This window comes from Mus pahari, chromosome 20 (genome assembly GCF_900095145.1).
Source record: "Mus pahari chromosome 20, PAHARI_EIJ_v1.1, whole genome shotgun sequence".
Taxonomy (NCBI): Eukaryota; Metazoa; Chordata; class Mammalia; order Rodentia; family Muridae; genus Mus; species Mus pahari.
Window position 1 is genome coordinate 46,097,038 of NC_034609.1, and position 16,424 is coordinate 46,113,461.

Genomic DNA, 16,424 nt, shown 5'->3' on the forward strand with positions numbered 1-16,424 from the left:
CCACACACACTTGTGCACACAAATTAATAATAATAATGTAAAAAATGTTACACAACAGTTAGAAGGAAACTAGAGCAACCTCAATGGGAGTCACAGTGGCGCTGTGGGACTCAGCCCACCAGGAAGGCCTTATGTATGCATTTTCTAGGTATCAGGAATATTTTATATACTTATTATTAAAATCAATGTAATATTACATATTACATTTTTAAAAAAGATTATTTATTATTGTATCTAAGTACACTGTAGCTGACTTCAGATGCACCAGAAGAGGGCATCAGATCCCATTACAGATGGTTGTGAGCCACCATGTGGTTGCTGGGATTTGAACTCAGGACCTTTGGAAGAGCAGTCGGTGCTCTTAACCACTGAGCCATCCCTCCAGCCCAAATATTACATTATTAAAATCAGGAAGTTGAATATAGGGAATGAAGGCCAACTGGGGACCTTGTGTTTGAGGATCCTCTATGCTCACGTATGCCGTGTTTTATAGTCATGACGTGTGTGTTAATGTTGGAGACATGGGGACTGAACAGGAAATGGTAACACCAAGGAGCTGTGAAGTTAAGAGTGCTAATGAGCAGCAAGTGTCAGAGGGGGTGCTTCAGGCGCTGGCTTTTGTGAATGGGGGTAGGAGCTGCACCCTGGGGAAGGAGCCACACCCTGGGGAAGCCATCGAGGTTTGGGTGGTTTGCTACCCTTGGCAGCCCCCGCAACAGTTCTGGTAGAGAAACCTTGCACAGCCATGCTTGACTCTTCTCTGCTGCTCTAGCAAAGGGAAGGAATGAACAGAGAGCCCAGAGGACGGCGCTCACAACCCAGACGTCGGCCTCTCTCCCACCGCCACCACTATCCCCTGAGTTAAGCTGACGCCCAGCTAAGGGGGGAGTGAATCAGGCTCCATGCCCACCTTTCTAGCACCCTGCTCTTGGGCACAGCCTCCTGTACCTCCTGTCTGTCAAGGGTAGTCTACATTTCATATACAGACCTCAAGAACACCCCCAGAAAAGAAAAAAAAAAAATTACAGGACCCAACAGCCTAACTGCAGCTATTGCCGTTGGCACTTGCGCACCTGCCTCTTAAGGTAGGCTTCGACCCCAGGGAGCAGCCGTCAGATTCAGTTAAGGGGTGAATTTGTGTTTGTCCTGGAGCAACACTGGTATTGCAAAGAGCAAAGAGGTATTAGGGCATATAGGTTACACATAGTTTTCAAATTAGGGGATGTGCTATCCTTGAGGGGCCTAATTAGGCAGAGGCAGGTGCCCACCCTTAAAGCCGCCTCCTGCTCCTACTAGTCTGGCATGAGGGAAGTTCTCAGTCTAGAATCCCTCTGAGAATCCCACAAGAGGCTGCTTTTGCGTTTTCTTCTCAGAGGGGTCTCTGCTGAAACAGATTCCCATCTGTCACAGGAGAATGAGAATGAGCCTGAACTGGATGAGAGATAGCACTTCCTGCTGAGGGGCCGTGGATAACACAGCAGCCATCTAGCCCTGTGGACAGAGTAGGAGGTTTGCTGGTCTCTGCTGAGGCCTTCTCAGTGTGCAGTATATGGATGGCCCAGACATTTTGGCACTTTCTTCCCTACACGTCAGCTTGTGTCACGAATGGGTCTACAGCAAGATGTGTGACAGAAGGGTGTGTCACATAGTGTATAATTCATTTGGGAGAAAAATGTAAAAACATGTTGCTTTTGATATGCACATGAGGAAGTAAGTTCAGTCAGTCAGTGCCCTGTCACTAGCAGGCCCTCCACAGTCCCTGAGGAACAGACACCTAAGTACCCCACCTTGGACTGCTTCCCCAGAGTGACCAGATAAGCTAGGAAACTCCACTACTGCCAGGCACTGCCAGCAGCGTCACAGCAATTTCACAGGTTCTGTCAAGCTCCAGAAAAGGCCAGGTTTAAGCAAGCAATCAAACAAAACCAAATTAGGTCAGGGGTACCTTGCTGGAACACACAAACACACACACACACCCCTTAAATCGAATTCATGTACACCGCCCACAGTTAGTACATAGCCCAGGTGCTGTAGCCTCAGGAATAACTCAGCTCATTACGAATTATGTCTTCTCCAGAGTTAACAACAACCCTAACCAACCTGAAACATGTCTGTGCTCCTGCATCTGGAACACCAGGACCGTCGGGAAGGAGGGTGTCGCTAACAGGCTGAACTAGCCCAACCTCTAGAGCTTTCATCATGTCTCACTGCAGCCTGCTACTCCCTAGAGACCAGCCTGTCTCCTGGATCCTGACTTAAGACTTTCTTGCCTTTTTACCCATTCCTGTCAAGCTATGTGGCATACACCTGAAAGGCACCGCTTCTTGACAACTTCTGGGACCCACACTGAAGAACTAATTCTGGGAAGAGCTTGTTCAGCTTTGTCAGCTAGCCAAACGGCAGGCCTGTCCCTCCCATCCCCCACCCCTTCCCTCTCTCTGGGAGTTAGAGCTCTCTGGAGAATTCTTTAACAGACAAAAACAGCAGTCAGGCAGGATAGAGAGCACCTAAACTGAAGTCTCAGAAGGCAGTGAGGGAAACCCAGGGAAGGGAGGGAGACTTGGGGAGTTAAGTGCAAGGTGCTCCACACTGCCACACAGCTGAGCAGTCATGTTCTTGGGGGGGGGGGGGGGGTGCTGTCGGTGCTGAGGTGAAGAGCAAGGCTGAAACACACGGCAGTGGGAGTAGGGCCCACAGACTGACTCAGCTGTCTGTGATGTTTCTAAAGCCAGCCTAATGGGAATCTTTAAAAGCAGTCTAGGAAGGACAGTGAAGCCTTTCCCCCTTGGTCTGCTCTACAACTATCTGACTTTGTTGCATGCAACTTCTATGAATATACCTGAAAACCATGCCTTTGTATCTATTCAGTGTGAAACTGTCCCCAAAAGTAAGTTCATGCTACACAGATATTCAAGGGTCCCAGAGGCCCTTCTATCTTTTCTTTTTAAATAGCACCTACATATGTCATGTTCATAAACCACTTCACATTGAATTGAATGAGCAGATCTTGTGGCTCTGCAGTGTCTGCATGTACAGCATCTGTTAGTGATTACAGGGGGAGTATTAGCAACATGCAGAAAGAATCAAAATGAAGGATCCTGACGGCAAACCAGAACTGGGACCCTCTCACAGACATAGGCTAGAACAGGTGTCAAGACAATCAGGACTAACCAGAAATGACATCGAGGAAAACATGAGGTCAGTTCTGAGGGTGTGTCACACTTCATCTCACTGGCTCAGATGCTGTTGTACCACAGTGAAGAAAACCAGTCCCAGGACAACTCATGGGCTTAGAAATAGTCATGCAAACATAAACAAGCAACTAAACACATATTTTAAGGCAAAGCCTTACCCTGATCTGTCCAGTTCTAACTTCTTGATGTCAACAGCACACAGACTAACTATGGTAATTTAGAGTTACATTGTATAATCTTATTATTCTTTTACTCTGCTTTGCCACCACCACCCAAATCTATTATTGTTTTGAATTATCATTTGAGAGCAAATGTCTAAGCAGTATTTTACAGTCTGTATAACTGTGCCACATAGTTAACAGTCTTTCACTGAAAACATGACACTATATCTTAGGGTTCTAAGGACACAGAAGGGTGAATTCCATATACAAGTCTGCTGAGGGCTTGTCTATGACAAACTTAAGTAGGGCCTGTTCAGTGGATGAATGGATCCTTGCATAGCCATTCACAAGCAAACTGGACACTCCTGGTAGCAAAGGCCTCACACAGCCAGCCAAGGTCAGAATAGTGACCTGGCTCTGTAAGCACAAGGTGTGAGCACTGTCTTTAGCTCGGACCCTGGCCTGGATCTTAAAGACCTAGGAGAGGCCAGGGGAGGTTAGGGCAAGCCAAGGTTACCTTTTTCCCAGTTTGTTTCTCCACCATGTCGTTGCTGAGAGAAAAGTCTTCTTGCTGTGGGGTTTTAGAACACCCACCCTTGGGCATCGTTCTCCTCCCCTTACTTGATCTTCATTTATGCTGCTATTGCTTCATCATCAACAGTCTGTTTCAAAAGAAAAGATGGAGAAGGTTCAAAACCATTGTACCCAAAACATAAACCTGCCTACTTCATAGGGTACCACACACTGACCAACCAAGGTGTGCAGTTGCTTTGACCTGAGTAGCCAATAGCCTCACTATGGGTAGGAGGCTGAGACAGGGAGGACAAAGGAATGACCTGTGAGGATCCTCAAAGTCCATTCTGGGGACCAGCCACAGTGCCCAATGCCTGGACATTTGACACGGATCCCCTCTAAATCACAACGGGATGGGTCTGAGTGGGCCTAGAACTCTGTTCTTCCTCTGCATACTGTCACCCTCACAAGCAAGGTCAGGTGAATACCCAGAGCGGTGAATGCCCTGGCCCTTAATTCCAAGAGATCAAAACTCTTCCACCAGCTTAGCTTCTAACATTCATTCACCAACATCAAAATTCTCTAGCTCTTCACAGCCCTATGTAGAAAGTAGGGTGAGAAGTAATCTTTAAATAGAGCACCGAGGACACTGGTTAAGTCTATACAATTCCCTAATAAAACATGAGTGGCAGATATAGGTATATGATATCTATGAAGGAGTCCCTAGAGGATGTGCAGGCTGCTGCAGGTCCCACTTCATGTCCATGGACCCAGATTCTTCATTTGGGCTCAAGGTTCTGGCCTGTTTCTGAAAATACCTTAAGACACATGCTGCATTAATCACATACTTTACTATCTAACTAATTTATTAACTTGGCATCCTGAAAAGCTTGCTGGACAGAGACCTAATTTGGGAGATAGCCAAGAGCTTATGCAAGCCAACTACCATCTCATCATGCACAAGCCAACGATCCTGCCTTAACTACTCAGGACAGACAGACACCAAGCAGCCAGAGTCCCTCCTCAGAAGGGTTATTCAAACTAGCTGATCCTGATTGTTCTGTCCTACCTTCCTCCTCTGTTGGGTCTTCCAACTGTCCAAAGTGGAATAGAACACTTTCTCTCTCAGGCCTCATTCTGGTTTTCTCTGTTCCATGCTTAGCCCTACCACAGGTTTCAGTTATTCTGACAGGAAGTGGGGGTGGAGAGGGAGGGGGAGGGGGAGGGGAGGGGGAGAGGGAAAGGGAGAAAATGAGGGAGTGCTATGTGGAGACTGAGGCAGGAGGATCATAAGTTCAAGGCCTGTCCCAACAGGGTAATGAAACCTTATGTCATAATTAAAAAAGCATTGTTTAACAGAAAGTTTAACTAACATATGAAAGTTACAAAAACAACAGTAACACAACAGAACAAAATAAACCCCTTTTTCAGCCAGCCAAGGCGCAAGCAGTGTTTTGAACGATCTTACCTTCTATAGTCAACACACTTTCTGACTGACAGACACATCTGGGCCTACAGCCTCGTCCTAGCTCTCTTCCTGTCTTCAATCATGCTTGATCTACCCCTGTAGGAAGAACTGCTTCTAACCTCAAGGCTCCGGGGACTGGAAAGCTGGCTCAGTGGGGAAGAGCATGGGTTCTGCAAGCACGAAGACCTGCGTGTGAATCTCCAGCACCAGGTAAGAGTCAGGCAGGCTGTGCATGCTGCAGCCCAACATGAGGGGGGGATGGAGCTGTGAGACAGGGAGAGCCCGAGGGATCCCTGGCTACAAAGCCTGGCCAAAGACGTTGAGTGAGAAGCCCTGTCTAAAGGCGACACAACAGTAACAGTGCTGGGGCACCACTGTCCTGCTTTAGCCTCCACGTGCACCCCACACCCACAGACTCTTTTGTACAACCTCATGATTTTATCTTACTTTTCTGTAATAAGTGATAAAAACTCCCAAGTAGTTTCTCAGTGTTTAACTGGCCTAAGAGCATTATTTGGAGGAGGAGGCAGGCAGGCAGGCACACAGGCAGGCAAGCAGGCAGGCAGGCAGGCACTATGGTCCTTGCCCAGAATAGCAACGTTAAGGATGCTGAGGTAGGAGGAGACCCCCTTCTCTAGGCCCAGTATAAGCCATGTGGCAATGAGCCTGGGCTGAAGAGACTGCCCTACTTGGTTTTTGTTGCTGTGATAAACATTCTAATCAAAAGCAGCTAGAAGAAGGAAGGAGCTTTGTGGTGAGAATCTGGTTTTGATAAAAACCAGGTTATGGTATGTATGTTTGTGTTTTCATCTAGGTGTGGGGTATGGGGCTGCTTCCAGTTGTCCACAGCCACTACTGATGGCTGTCTGCTGCTCTGGGAGGGGCGTGATATCATCTGCATTCTGGGGACTGTGGAGGAGGCCATGGCTGTGGCCGCTCCCACTGCTGCTGCTCTCAGCATTGCGGATGTGTTGGTTGGAGATAGTCTGACTGTGAAAACTGGGCTTACCCCAAGGAAGCCAATGCTCCTAGTCATCAGGAAATAGTCTATGGCCCCTTTCTCTCCTACTTAGTGTTGAGGGGTTGGAAGGGTGGTAAATAATAGAACCCAATAAAGTGGTCCAAAACCAGGCCAACAGCTTATTTCATCTCATATTTCACAGTCCATCATCGCAGGCTGCTAAGCAGTACCTCAAGTGCAGAAACCACGAAGGAACACTTCTCCCATGGCTTGCACTGCCCACAGTGGACCAAGCCTTTCCACATTAAGTATTAGTCAAGACAATGCCCCCACAGACATGCCCACAAGTCAATCTGATGGGGGCAATTCAATTCCTTTTCCCAAGTGACTAGTTTGTGTCCAAGTTGCACAGAAACCCTATCTCAAACAACAAAAACCCAATTTTACTTTGAAGTAAAAACCACCGAAGGCCATGCCATCCTTGCCTGAACCCTCCCCCACCCAAGTCACTACGGTGCCTGAGGCCAGGCATGGCATCTCTGATCTCGCTTGCAGCTAAGGTTTTTCCACTCTGCATTTTTGACTATAAAAGTGAGATGTCACCGGGTGTGGTGGCTTTTAATCCTTGCACTTGGGAAGCAGAGGCAAGCAAGTCCCTGAGTTCAAGGCCAGTCTGATTTACAAAGCAAATCCAGGACAGCAGGCAGATCATTTTGAGATTAAGCCATCATGGGTTAAATAGTGAGACTAGTTTTAGTAAGATTTTTCAGTTGTTGGGTATTTAAAAGAAGAAAAAAAAAAAAAAAAAAAGATGGTCTCACTAAACAGCCATGCTACCTTGGGATTCACTGTGTAGAACAACACATGGAGCTCTGCCTGCCTCTGCCTCCTCAGTGATGGAGTGAAAGCTATGTGCCACTAGGCCCAGCACTCACTTTTAGGTGCTAAAGAACAAACCCGAGCTTAGCAAAGTTAGGCAAGTACTCTACTACAGAGCTAAAGGTTTCAGCCAAAAGGGCTCCACAGCAATAGCATCAGAGAAAAGGATAACACCCCATCACCCCTATCACTGATCTTGGCTCTGACAAGATATAGCACAGGGCATCCTTTCATTCTGACCTGTGAAAGGCAAAGATGCCCTCTATTATCAGCATACTATCACAGTTACTTCCCCTGAAACAATGACAGAAACCACAAAACTGTAGGTGGCTTTCTGACAGAAAAAGACCCCTTCGCCCCCAACTTAGTGGTTTGTGACGAAGTGGACAAAGCACAGCCTGTGGAAGTTCTCACGGGGCTGCGAATCCATGGGCACAAGACGGGGGAGGCTCTGGCCAAGCCCCACTGTCTTGGAAGCAAGCCCAGACATAACGGGTCTAAGTCCAGTACCCAGGACCATCCACATCCACCATCAGCCAAGGATAGGCAGGCTGTCAGCCATCGCGAACACCTTCTTCATAGGAGCTGCAGCCATACAAAAGAGCAGAGCTCTTAAGGGGCACACAAAGCCAGGGCAGAGTGCAGAAACTGATGTCAAACTCCAAATGATGCTCATGCCTAGGGATCCATGGGATCACAGACACAAGAGAAGAGCCATAAAAACGCAAGAACCAGAAACAAGTGCAAGTGTACAGTCTAGAAAGTCAATGAGAACCTACAAAATTCAAAAATTAACAATCGAGCCTGGCTGAGCTGGTGTGCACCTTTAATACCAGCGCTCCAGAGGCAGAAACAGGAGGATCCCTCTGAGTTCGAAGCAAGTCCAGTCTACAGAACAAGTTTCAGGACAGTTAGGGCTACACATAGAAGCTGTCAACAACAAAGTTAACAAATGATAGGAAAACACCTGAGTATTAGAAATACTAATACTCTAATACAGACAACAGAACATCAACAAACAGGACAGTCTGACTGGGGCTACAAAGGAGGGATGAGCCACAGCTGCGACACTTGCAGGAGCCAGGGCCTCTGTACAGGGAGGCCCGGTTACACAGACATCAGAAAGGTTAATAAGCTACTTTTACAGAACTGGGGGTTGGGGTGGGAGTGGGGTAGGGGTGGGGGTGTCGAGACTGAAATGTTCAACATGGCTACACAACCACCGAGACTTATCAGTGAATAAACATATTTTCATTAATGCAAAAACTACTGTGGGCCCCTGTTTCTATCTTTTTACGTTTTACTAATTAATATAGGTCCCCAGATTCTAGTAGCCCCAGGATCAGATCCAGCCTGTTTCCCGTGTCTACATGAGAACTGAGAATGGGTTTTATACATTAATGCATGAAGGGGAAGGATCAAAAGGTTATTATTTTGCAACATTGGGCTGGAGAGATAGTTAAGTGTTTAAGAGCACTTGTTGCTCTTGCAGAGAAACTAGGTTCAATTCTTAGCACCTATATGGTGGCTCATAATCATCGATAACTCATGTTGCAAGGGATCCAAAACCCTTTCTGACTTCTGCAGGTGCTAGGCACAAAAGGTACGTACGTGTACACACACACACACACGCAAAACATTCATACACACACACACACACACACACACACACACACACACACAATTAAAAGTCTAAAGAATTATTTAAAAATTGTGATATTTAAAAACTATTTGTAATTACACTTTCAGAGCCATTCTATTTTCCTGAATGCAGCTAACATCTCCGTTTGCTTTCTTGCTACAGGATAAAACTGAGGGTCTCTAGCGTGCACTGAGCAGAGCTATGTCCCATCTCCATGGCCTCTGTCAGGCTGTCCTCATGGCAACTGCCATCAGGACCACTGTGCAGCCTCTCTGGCCTTTAGGAATCTGTTATAGCCTTAGCTGCTACAGTATTTTTTACAGTTTTGACAATAGTCAAAATTTGGCCATTTTGCCTTTTCAGGGTCTGTGAGATCGACATCTTTTCTCTGGACTGTTAAGGTGCTCAGTGTGCTGTGTGTCCTGTGGTAGTGACAGTGGACTGGGAGGTGAGGCTTCCACACTCACTTCTGGTCCCGGTTTGCTTTTCTGTTGCTGTGGTATGTACTATGACTCAAGGGAACTCAGGAAAAGCAATCACCAAATGAAAGCTGGATAAACTCAGGCAGGAGATAGATCAGTGGCTCTCAACCTTCCTGGTATGATCCTGTAAAACAGTTCCTCATGCTGTGGTGACGCCCAACCATAAAATTATTTGCACTGCTACTTCATAACTGTAATTTTGCTATTGTTATGAATTGTAATGTAAGTACTTTTAGAGATAGAGGTTTGTCAAAGGGGTCAAGACCCAAAGGCTGAGAATCACTCCCAGGGAGGACCATTGCTCTGACTTGCCCATAGCTTCTGCTTAATTGGCTTTCTGATTCAGCATAGGACATTCTGCCTAAAGACAGAACTGGCCATATCAGGGTGGGCAGTAAGCAAATGTCCCACAGACATGCCTGCAGGCCAGTCTGATTAAAGCCCTTAGTCTTAAATGCTCATTGAGAAACGGAGGTCTGCATAAATCACTCCTGTTAGACAGCACAGTGAATTAGGCATCGGGAAATGCATCTAACTGTGAGCGGACAGTTGAACTCGATTCTTTTTCATGGAACTCAAGTTTTACTTAAAATTAATAAGCGGACATCTAGCAGTCACAGACATTCCTCAGTGGCTTGAGGCCTGATTCCTAGGTCCCTGCAGATAGCAGATCCTTAGTGCTAGAGTCGCTCTCCAGCAACAGCACAGTGCCTGCAGAGCCTTATCCCATTCTTCCTGCCACATCTGGGTAACTCTGGTTCCTAACAACGTAGCCATCCTGTACAGTCGTTGTGTGCTCAGTGTCTGGCCCATTTTATTTTTATACTTTTTTCCCTATACATGTGAAACCACAATCACAAAGAGTCAACAGTATTTTGTCAAAAGTGAGTAATAGGAGACAATTATTTCAATGGAAACGGATTGTAGTTGCTGCCAATAATAAACTCTGGAAACGTGGTCTACTCTCTGCAAAGCCTGACAGTGTCTCCCAACGTGAAAGGGGCTGTGCTGAGATCAAGGTAGAGAATCAAAGTGACTGTTCTTAGCACTGTAGAATAAGAAATCCGCAAAACTCAGTGGACTAAAATTTCCAAGATAACCAAGCTCACAATGCTGAAACACTTCGCACACTGGGCAGGAGCAAACTTAAAGTGGCCGAGCATAGGCTTCACACCAGTCACAGCCAAGGAAGACACACGGCAATCCTGTGAGCCTCGTTCCTGCTCTGTGTGTCTGTAATGAGTCAGGCTTTCTTGGTACCTCTAGCAAAACAGCTACATCAAAAGCAGGCCCTCCCCACGCCAGCCAGTCAGCCAGAGACTGCAGATGCAGAAAGCAATGCCACTTTTCACTACAATTTTATTACTGATATTTTGTAAAGTAATTAATTTGAAAATAAAAATCCTTTACTATTCAAGTATAATACTTTTCTATCTTCAAGTAGACTAAATAATTTAATAGATTTTCCCATATAAACTAAGCTCTCTCGGGTCTCCCTGGCTGTGAGAAAGTAGTGAACATCAAGAAGCCTATAATATAACCAAGTCTGGCTATCATTACCACCACCCTAGACCTCCAAAGAACTGTAAAACAGAAATTGGTTTCACTTGAGAAGAAAACATGCATATATAGTTTTTTAACCTCCAAGGATGGCGGTGCATACCTACAGTCCTAGCCTAGAAACCTCAAGAGTACAACTATATTAAGAGAGAACAATACCAAAAAACAGTCTTCCCAACTTAAACTCTTTTAACTACTATATAAGAAATACCTACTAAATAAAATATGAAAATTCTGACCCAAAAGACTGTTCTACTGAGATCACTTTGAAAAATGTTAAATATTATTTTCTGTACACGTAACTGACAAAAAAAGCTCTTATGCAGAATATATAGAGTCCCTGAAAAATCAGTAAAATAACAAGACCACATATAAACACGGCCAACACTAACTCTAAGAAGTAAGAGTATAGATGGAACTTCTCAACTTCACTAACAAGAAAATAAAAATGGGAATCAAGAGACAATGCTCAGTGTTCACAAAAGCTCCCAAGTGTGCACACCTTTCATCCTGTGCTTGGGAGACAGAGGCTGGCACGGGTCTGATTTTGGGACCAGACTGGTCTACAGAGCAAGTTCTATGACACCAGAGCTACATAATGAAACCCTGTTTTGAAACAAAACAACAACAAAAGGTCCAAACTGGTGTCATGCTACCACAAAGTTATCAGAGAATACTAAACAGCAAGAAAACAAAATATGAAATTAATCTTGGAATGAAGTTGAGAAAAAGCCCCACTGAGATGACGTCTGAAGTGAGCCCAGTGTCTTAGGGGAACTCTCTGGGAAATGGCAGCCGAGGAAGTGGTCTGGGACTGGGTTATAATGATTGCTAAAACAAAGGTTATGCACGTGCTTGGACTGGAAAAAAAAAAAAGATTTTCACTTTTTAGAACTGTGTTTCACTTAATTAACAAACATGATAATAGCTAGCTAGCTATCACACTTCACTGTGAACATGCATGAAACAACAGGAAACACGAATGCTGGAATGTGGCACACAGCACACAGGACGCTTGAGACTCTGAGGAGCTGACATAATGACCTTGTAGCCAGATCTGCGCCCTCCCCCCCCCCCAAGTGCCTGTGGCTGGTTACCTTGTGTTCCTACTAGGAACCACAGTCACATGTAAACAATATGAGCCCAATTCAAGACTGCATGACATTCAGAGAGAGTCAAACCTGTACAAAGCATGCAAAGGGCCACTGTGATTGGAATAAAACCTTTCATCCTGGATAAGACAGAAAGACAGCTCTGCAAAGGGCTGGGGAGGTCTGGGGAATAAAAAGAAGAGCAGAAAGAATCTGAAAAGACTATGTGAAAAGACAGATAGAAATACAGGCATGTGTGTTAAAGGTGTGATGCAATGACTAAAAATAGTAATCTCAAGAAAGCACGGAAAACAGATCAAGGGCAGTGAGTGAGTCAGCAGATATCCTCCACCGCTTAGCACCAGAGCAGGGAGCACCTGGGACTGAGAAGGGGTGGGGTGGGAGCAGGCTGGAAGGAGGCAGTGGATGCTGAAGCCCCGCTGCGCTCAAGGAGAAGGACAGACCCTAAGGAGACATCACTTCACAGCCACCCATTGACTCACTGCCTATAAACACATCAACAAGGAAATGAAGGTTGTATGCAGGGGAAACTTGGAACAGAGCACTGTTCCTGAGCACTATGGAATTCTGAGGACAGATGCACCATGGGGTAATATCTCTAATACCAAGGGAAGAAGCAAGTTCAGAAAGATGGGTGCAAGCCGGGCATGGTGGTACACACCTTTAATCCCAGCACTTGGGAGGCAGAGGCAGGTGAATTTCTGAGTTCGAGGCCAGCCTGGTCTACAGAGTGAGTTCCAGGACAGCCAGGGCTACACATTGAAACCATGTCTTTGGGGGTGGGGTGGGGGGTGGTTGCAGTTCATAGTCTACTCAGAGATGTGGAGGACTACTTACAGTAACAGGAAATCTAGACATAAAAGGGAAGTTCACTGCAGCCCATCTCTGTAATCCATTTGGCTATAGAACAGAAGCCATATAACAGTAAAATCCAGACTGAAAATCACCTGACAAGAGTCAGTATTCAGGAAGAAACCCTCATCAAAATAGCCCTAAGAGTAGCCTAGATTCTTTGTGGAACACTTTCAAGGACAACCACACACGAGCTAATGGTGAGAGCTAGCCGGTCTCCTTCTGCAGTTGGTGAGGCAGCAAAGACATCCTCCTCCTCCATCTCCTCCATCTCCCTGCTCCCTGTCTCCATCGCACGCCGATAGATAATACTATTCCCAACAGTATATATGAAGAACAATTTAAAAAAAATTACTATTTACAGACAACTCAACTGCCTATGTAGGAAAAAAAAAATCACAAGGAATCCATCAAAAAAAGTCCTGGAAATAACAGTTCAGCAGGACAGTAGCATACAAGACCAAGGCAGAAAATTCCACTGTTTGTACATACCTATCAGTATCAGGTGAGCAGAAGAAAAGGGTCCAAGCAAAATGAAGACAAGATTTAAGTGCAGAGGGACTGTTTTGTTCTGACTGGCTGGTTTTCTGGGGCAAGGCTTTGCAGTGTACCTTAGCCTAGCCTCAGACCTACAATCCTTCTGCCTTGGTTTCACAAGTAGTAAGATTTAAAAAAAAAAAAATGTAAAAGGAGAAAATCCTTTTCTCCTAGGAAAACTGGAGGTAAGGAAAATTGTTAATTAGATGACACCCAAAGCAGAACCTAAAGAGAAATAAAATTAATATGCTCGCTTACATTTTCAACCTACTACTCTATGGAATACAAAGATGAAGTGTGAACAAGGAAGGCCAAGGCCATGTACAGAGTCAGGGTCAGAGAGCAGACCTATAAGCACAGTGAAAAACAAGCAGTAAAAGCAATCCAACTGGGGGAAAGGAACACGGATGTGCTGGCTAGTTTAATTTCCACTTGACACCAGCTAGAGGGAACTTAAAACGAGAAAATGCCTCTATAAAATCCAGTTGTTTGTGTGTGTGTATGTGTGTGTGTAGATAGATATGGATATAGATATATATAAAATTTTCTTACTTAGTGATAGATAGGGGAGGCCCTAGCCCTTTGAGGGAGAGCCCAGACACTGAGAAAGCAGGTGGAGAAGCTAAGAGAAGGAACACAGAACCCTCCACGTCTTGTCGTCAGCTTCTGCTTGCAGGACCCTGCCCTACTTGAGCTCCTGGGAAGAAAGCTCTGTCAACCAAGTGCTTGTCCTCTGAGACAGACAGACAGACAGACAGACAGACAGACAGACAGACAGACAGACAGACAGACAGAAAGACAAGACAAGACAAGACAAGACAAGACAAGCAAACAGGGATGCACAGGTTTCTGGGGCTTGTTAGCTAGTCATAGTCAGTCTAGTTGACTTGTTCAGTTCCAGGTCAATGAGAGACCTTTCTTTAAAAAGGAAGAAAAGGGTGGACTGTGCTGGAGTAACAAATACCCAATGTCTCCCTCGGGCCTCTAGATGCATCTGAACACACACACACACACACACACAAGCGTGCGCATGTGCGCGCGCACACAGACACATATACACACGAGCTCACAAATTTCTCTTTGCAGGATTGGTAATGTAATTACAATTATTATTCTGTTTTTTTTTTTAATTTCTTTTTACAATTATTATTCTGAAACTTCTAAGTATGTCATGTGACATCAACCAAATGAATACCCTTTAGAGCCCTGATATGGTAAACTTAGGGATGACAAGGTACAGATGGGAGGACAGCAGATAGGAACTGCCATCTGCCTCAGCTGGGGTTATCAGCCTCAGAGCTTGATATGTTGTTTAGGAATCCTGGCGTGCTAAGGTCTGGACATTCCAGGGCGGACCCAGGAGCAGAAGTCTTGAAAGCCCCGCCCCCCCCCCCCCCAGTACTTGGCATTTCCCTTGTTTAGTAACAGAAAACAGAGCAGGTTCTTAGTATCACTTATAAGAAGATTCTTTTTTCCCAATCAAATTTGTTTATAAACTTAGTACTGTGACAATTCACAGAAAAAAATGAGAGTGTCATGCTTCCTGACCTATGACATACCTAAGGCACCTCCTCCTGCACATTATAGCATCTCTTGCTTAGACTCTGGAAAGGCTAGATAGCTCGCTAGTGGAGAACCAAGTCTCAGAGAAGCCATTCTACCCTCCACAGACAGCCCTGGGAGGAGTGACCAACCTCATAGGCTTCCTGATTTCTAACTTTTATTTAGTTTTAAGATTTATTATTTATGCATATGAGTACTCTTTGCATGTATGCCTGCATGACAGAAGAGGGCATCACATCCCACTGCTGTGAGCTACCAAGTGGTGCTGGGAATTGAACTTAGGACCTCTGGAGCAGCAGCTAGTATTCTTTTTTTTAAAAAAGGTTTATTTATTTATTTATTTAATGTATGTGAGTACGCTGTTGTTGTCTTCAGACATATCAGAAGAGGGCACTGGATCCCATTACAGATGGTTGTGAGCCACCATGTGGTTGCTNGGAATTGAACTCAGGACCTCTGGGAGGGCAGTCAGTGCCCTTAACGACTGAGTCATCTCTCCAGTCTAGCAGCTAGTACTCTTAACCACTGAGCCATCTCTCTAGCCCGACTTCTAGTTTTTATAAAGACAGATCATGGTCTCTTGGAGTGACACTATTATGTCCATAAACCATCAAGTATAATGACTCTGGAGAGGCTTTGGTACAGACAGCAAGGCAGGCAGGCAGGCAAAGAGAAGCGTCATGGCTGAGTTGCGTGTCTCTGGATTCCGGTCACAGCCACTCGTGGTCATGACCCCTGGCTTCGCTGATTTCCTGGTAGACTCTGTGATATCAACAGAGACAAGCATTGCCTTCCCTGCTTGCTATAAACAAAGTAACTGCTGAAGACGCTCCAGTTTCTTCCTACAATCATCTATTGCAGAACTCTAGTACCGTTTTGTTTACACAACAGGTTCTAAAAGTCTGAACATAATGTTGTCTAGAACAGAATCCCTGGCCCTTTCCCACACAACACTACTAGAGGTCGTCTGGAGCCTGATTCACAAAGATAAAGGACCATCCACCATGGTGGAGTTGTCCAAACTCTTTAGTTGTTGCTGGGCTTTAGTTCAGTATTATTTTTAGCATATTAACCATCCACTAATTAGAGCAGCCTTAAGTTTCCAGGAATATTGAATATAAAAGAGTTGTCATATACCTTTACCTCAAAGGTACACAGCCTCTACATGGTCCAGCTGTCACTGCTAATGCCCAGTGTTCATTATTTACACCAGGTTCACACTGAGTGCTAATCATTCTGTAATTTTGAAATGCAGTCATTTATACCCACTATTACAGCACACCATATAGCCCAGGTTCACTGCTGTAAACATCCTCTGTGGTCTGCCATCTGCTCTGCCTTCTCCTGGCCTGGCAGCCGTGGACCGGTTTTACTTTTCTCAGGATTCACAGAACTAGAACCCTATATCATGTTGCTTTTTCAAGACAGCTTGCTTTCTTTAAAAGGAAGGAAGGAAGGAAGGAAGGAAGGAAGGAAGGAAGGAAGGAAGGAAGGAAGGAA

General features: G+C 45.3%; 1 protein-coding gene across 2 annotated transcripts in view; it reads right to left on the bottom strand.

Moving 5' to 3' along the window:
* The window catches only part of Ankrd11 (ankyrin repeat domain 11), a 160,180-nt gene that overhangs the window by 28,466 nt on the left and 115,290 nt on the right, over positions 1–16,424 (bottom strand). For both annotated transcript variants that reach the window (XM_021220743.2, XM_021220744.2), the window contains exon 3: positions 3,873–4,017. In XM_021220743.2, the coding sequence (XP_021076402.1) occupies positions 3,873–3,959 (87 nt within the window). In that variant the 5' untranslated portion in view covers positions 3,960–4,017. The remainder of the gene's footprint in view (positions 1–3,872; positions 4,018–16,424) is intronic.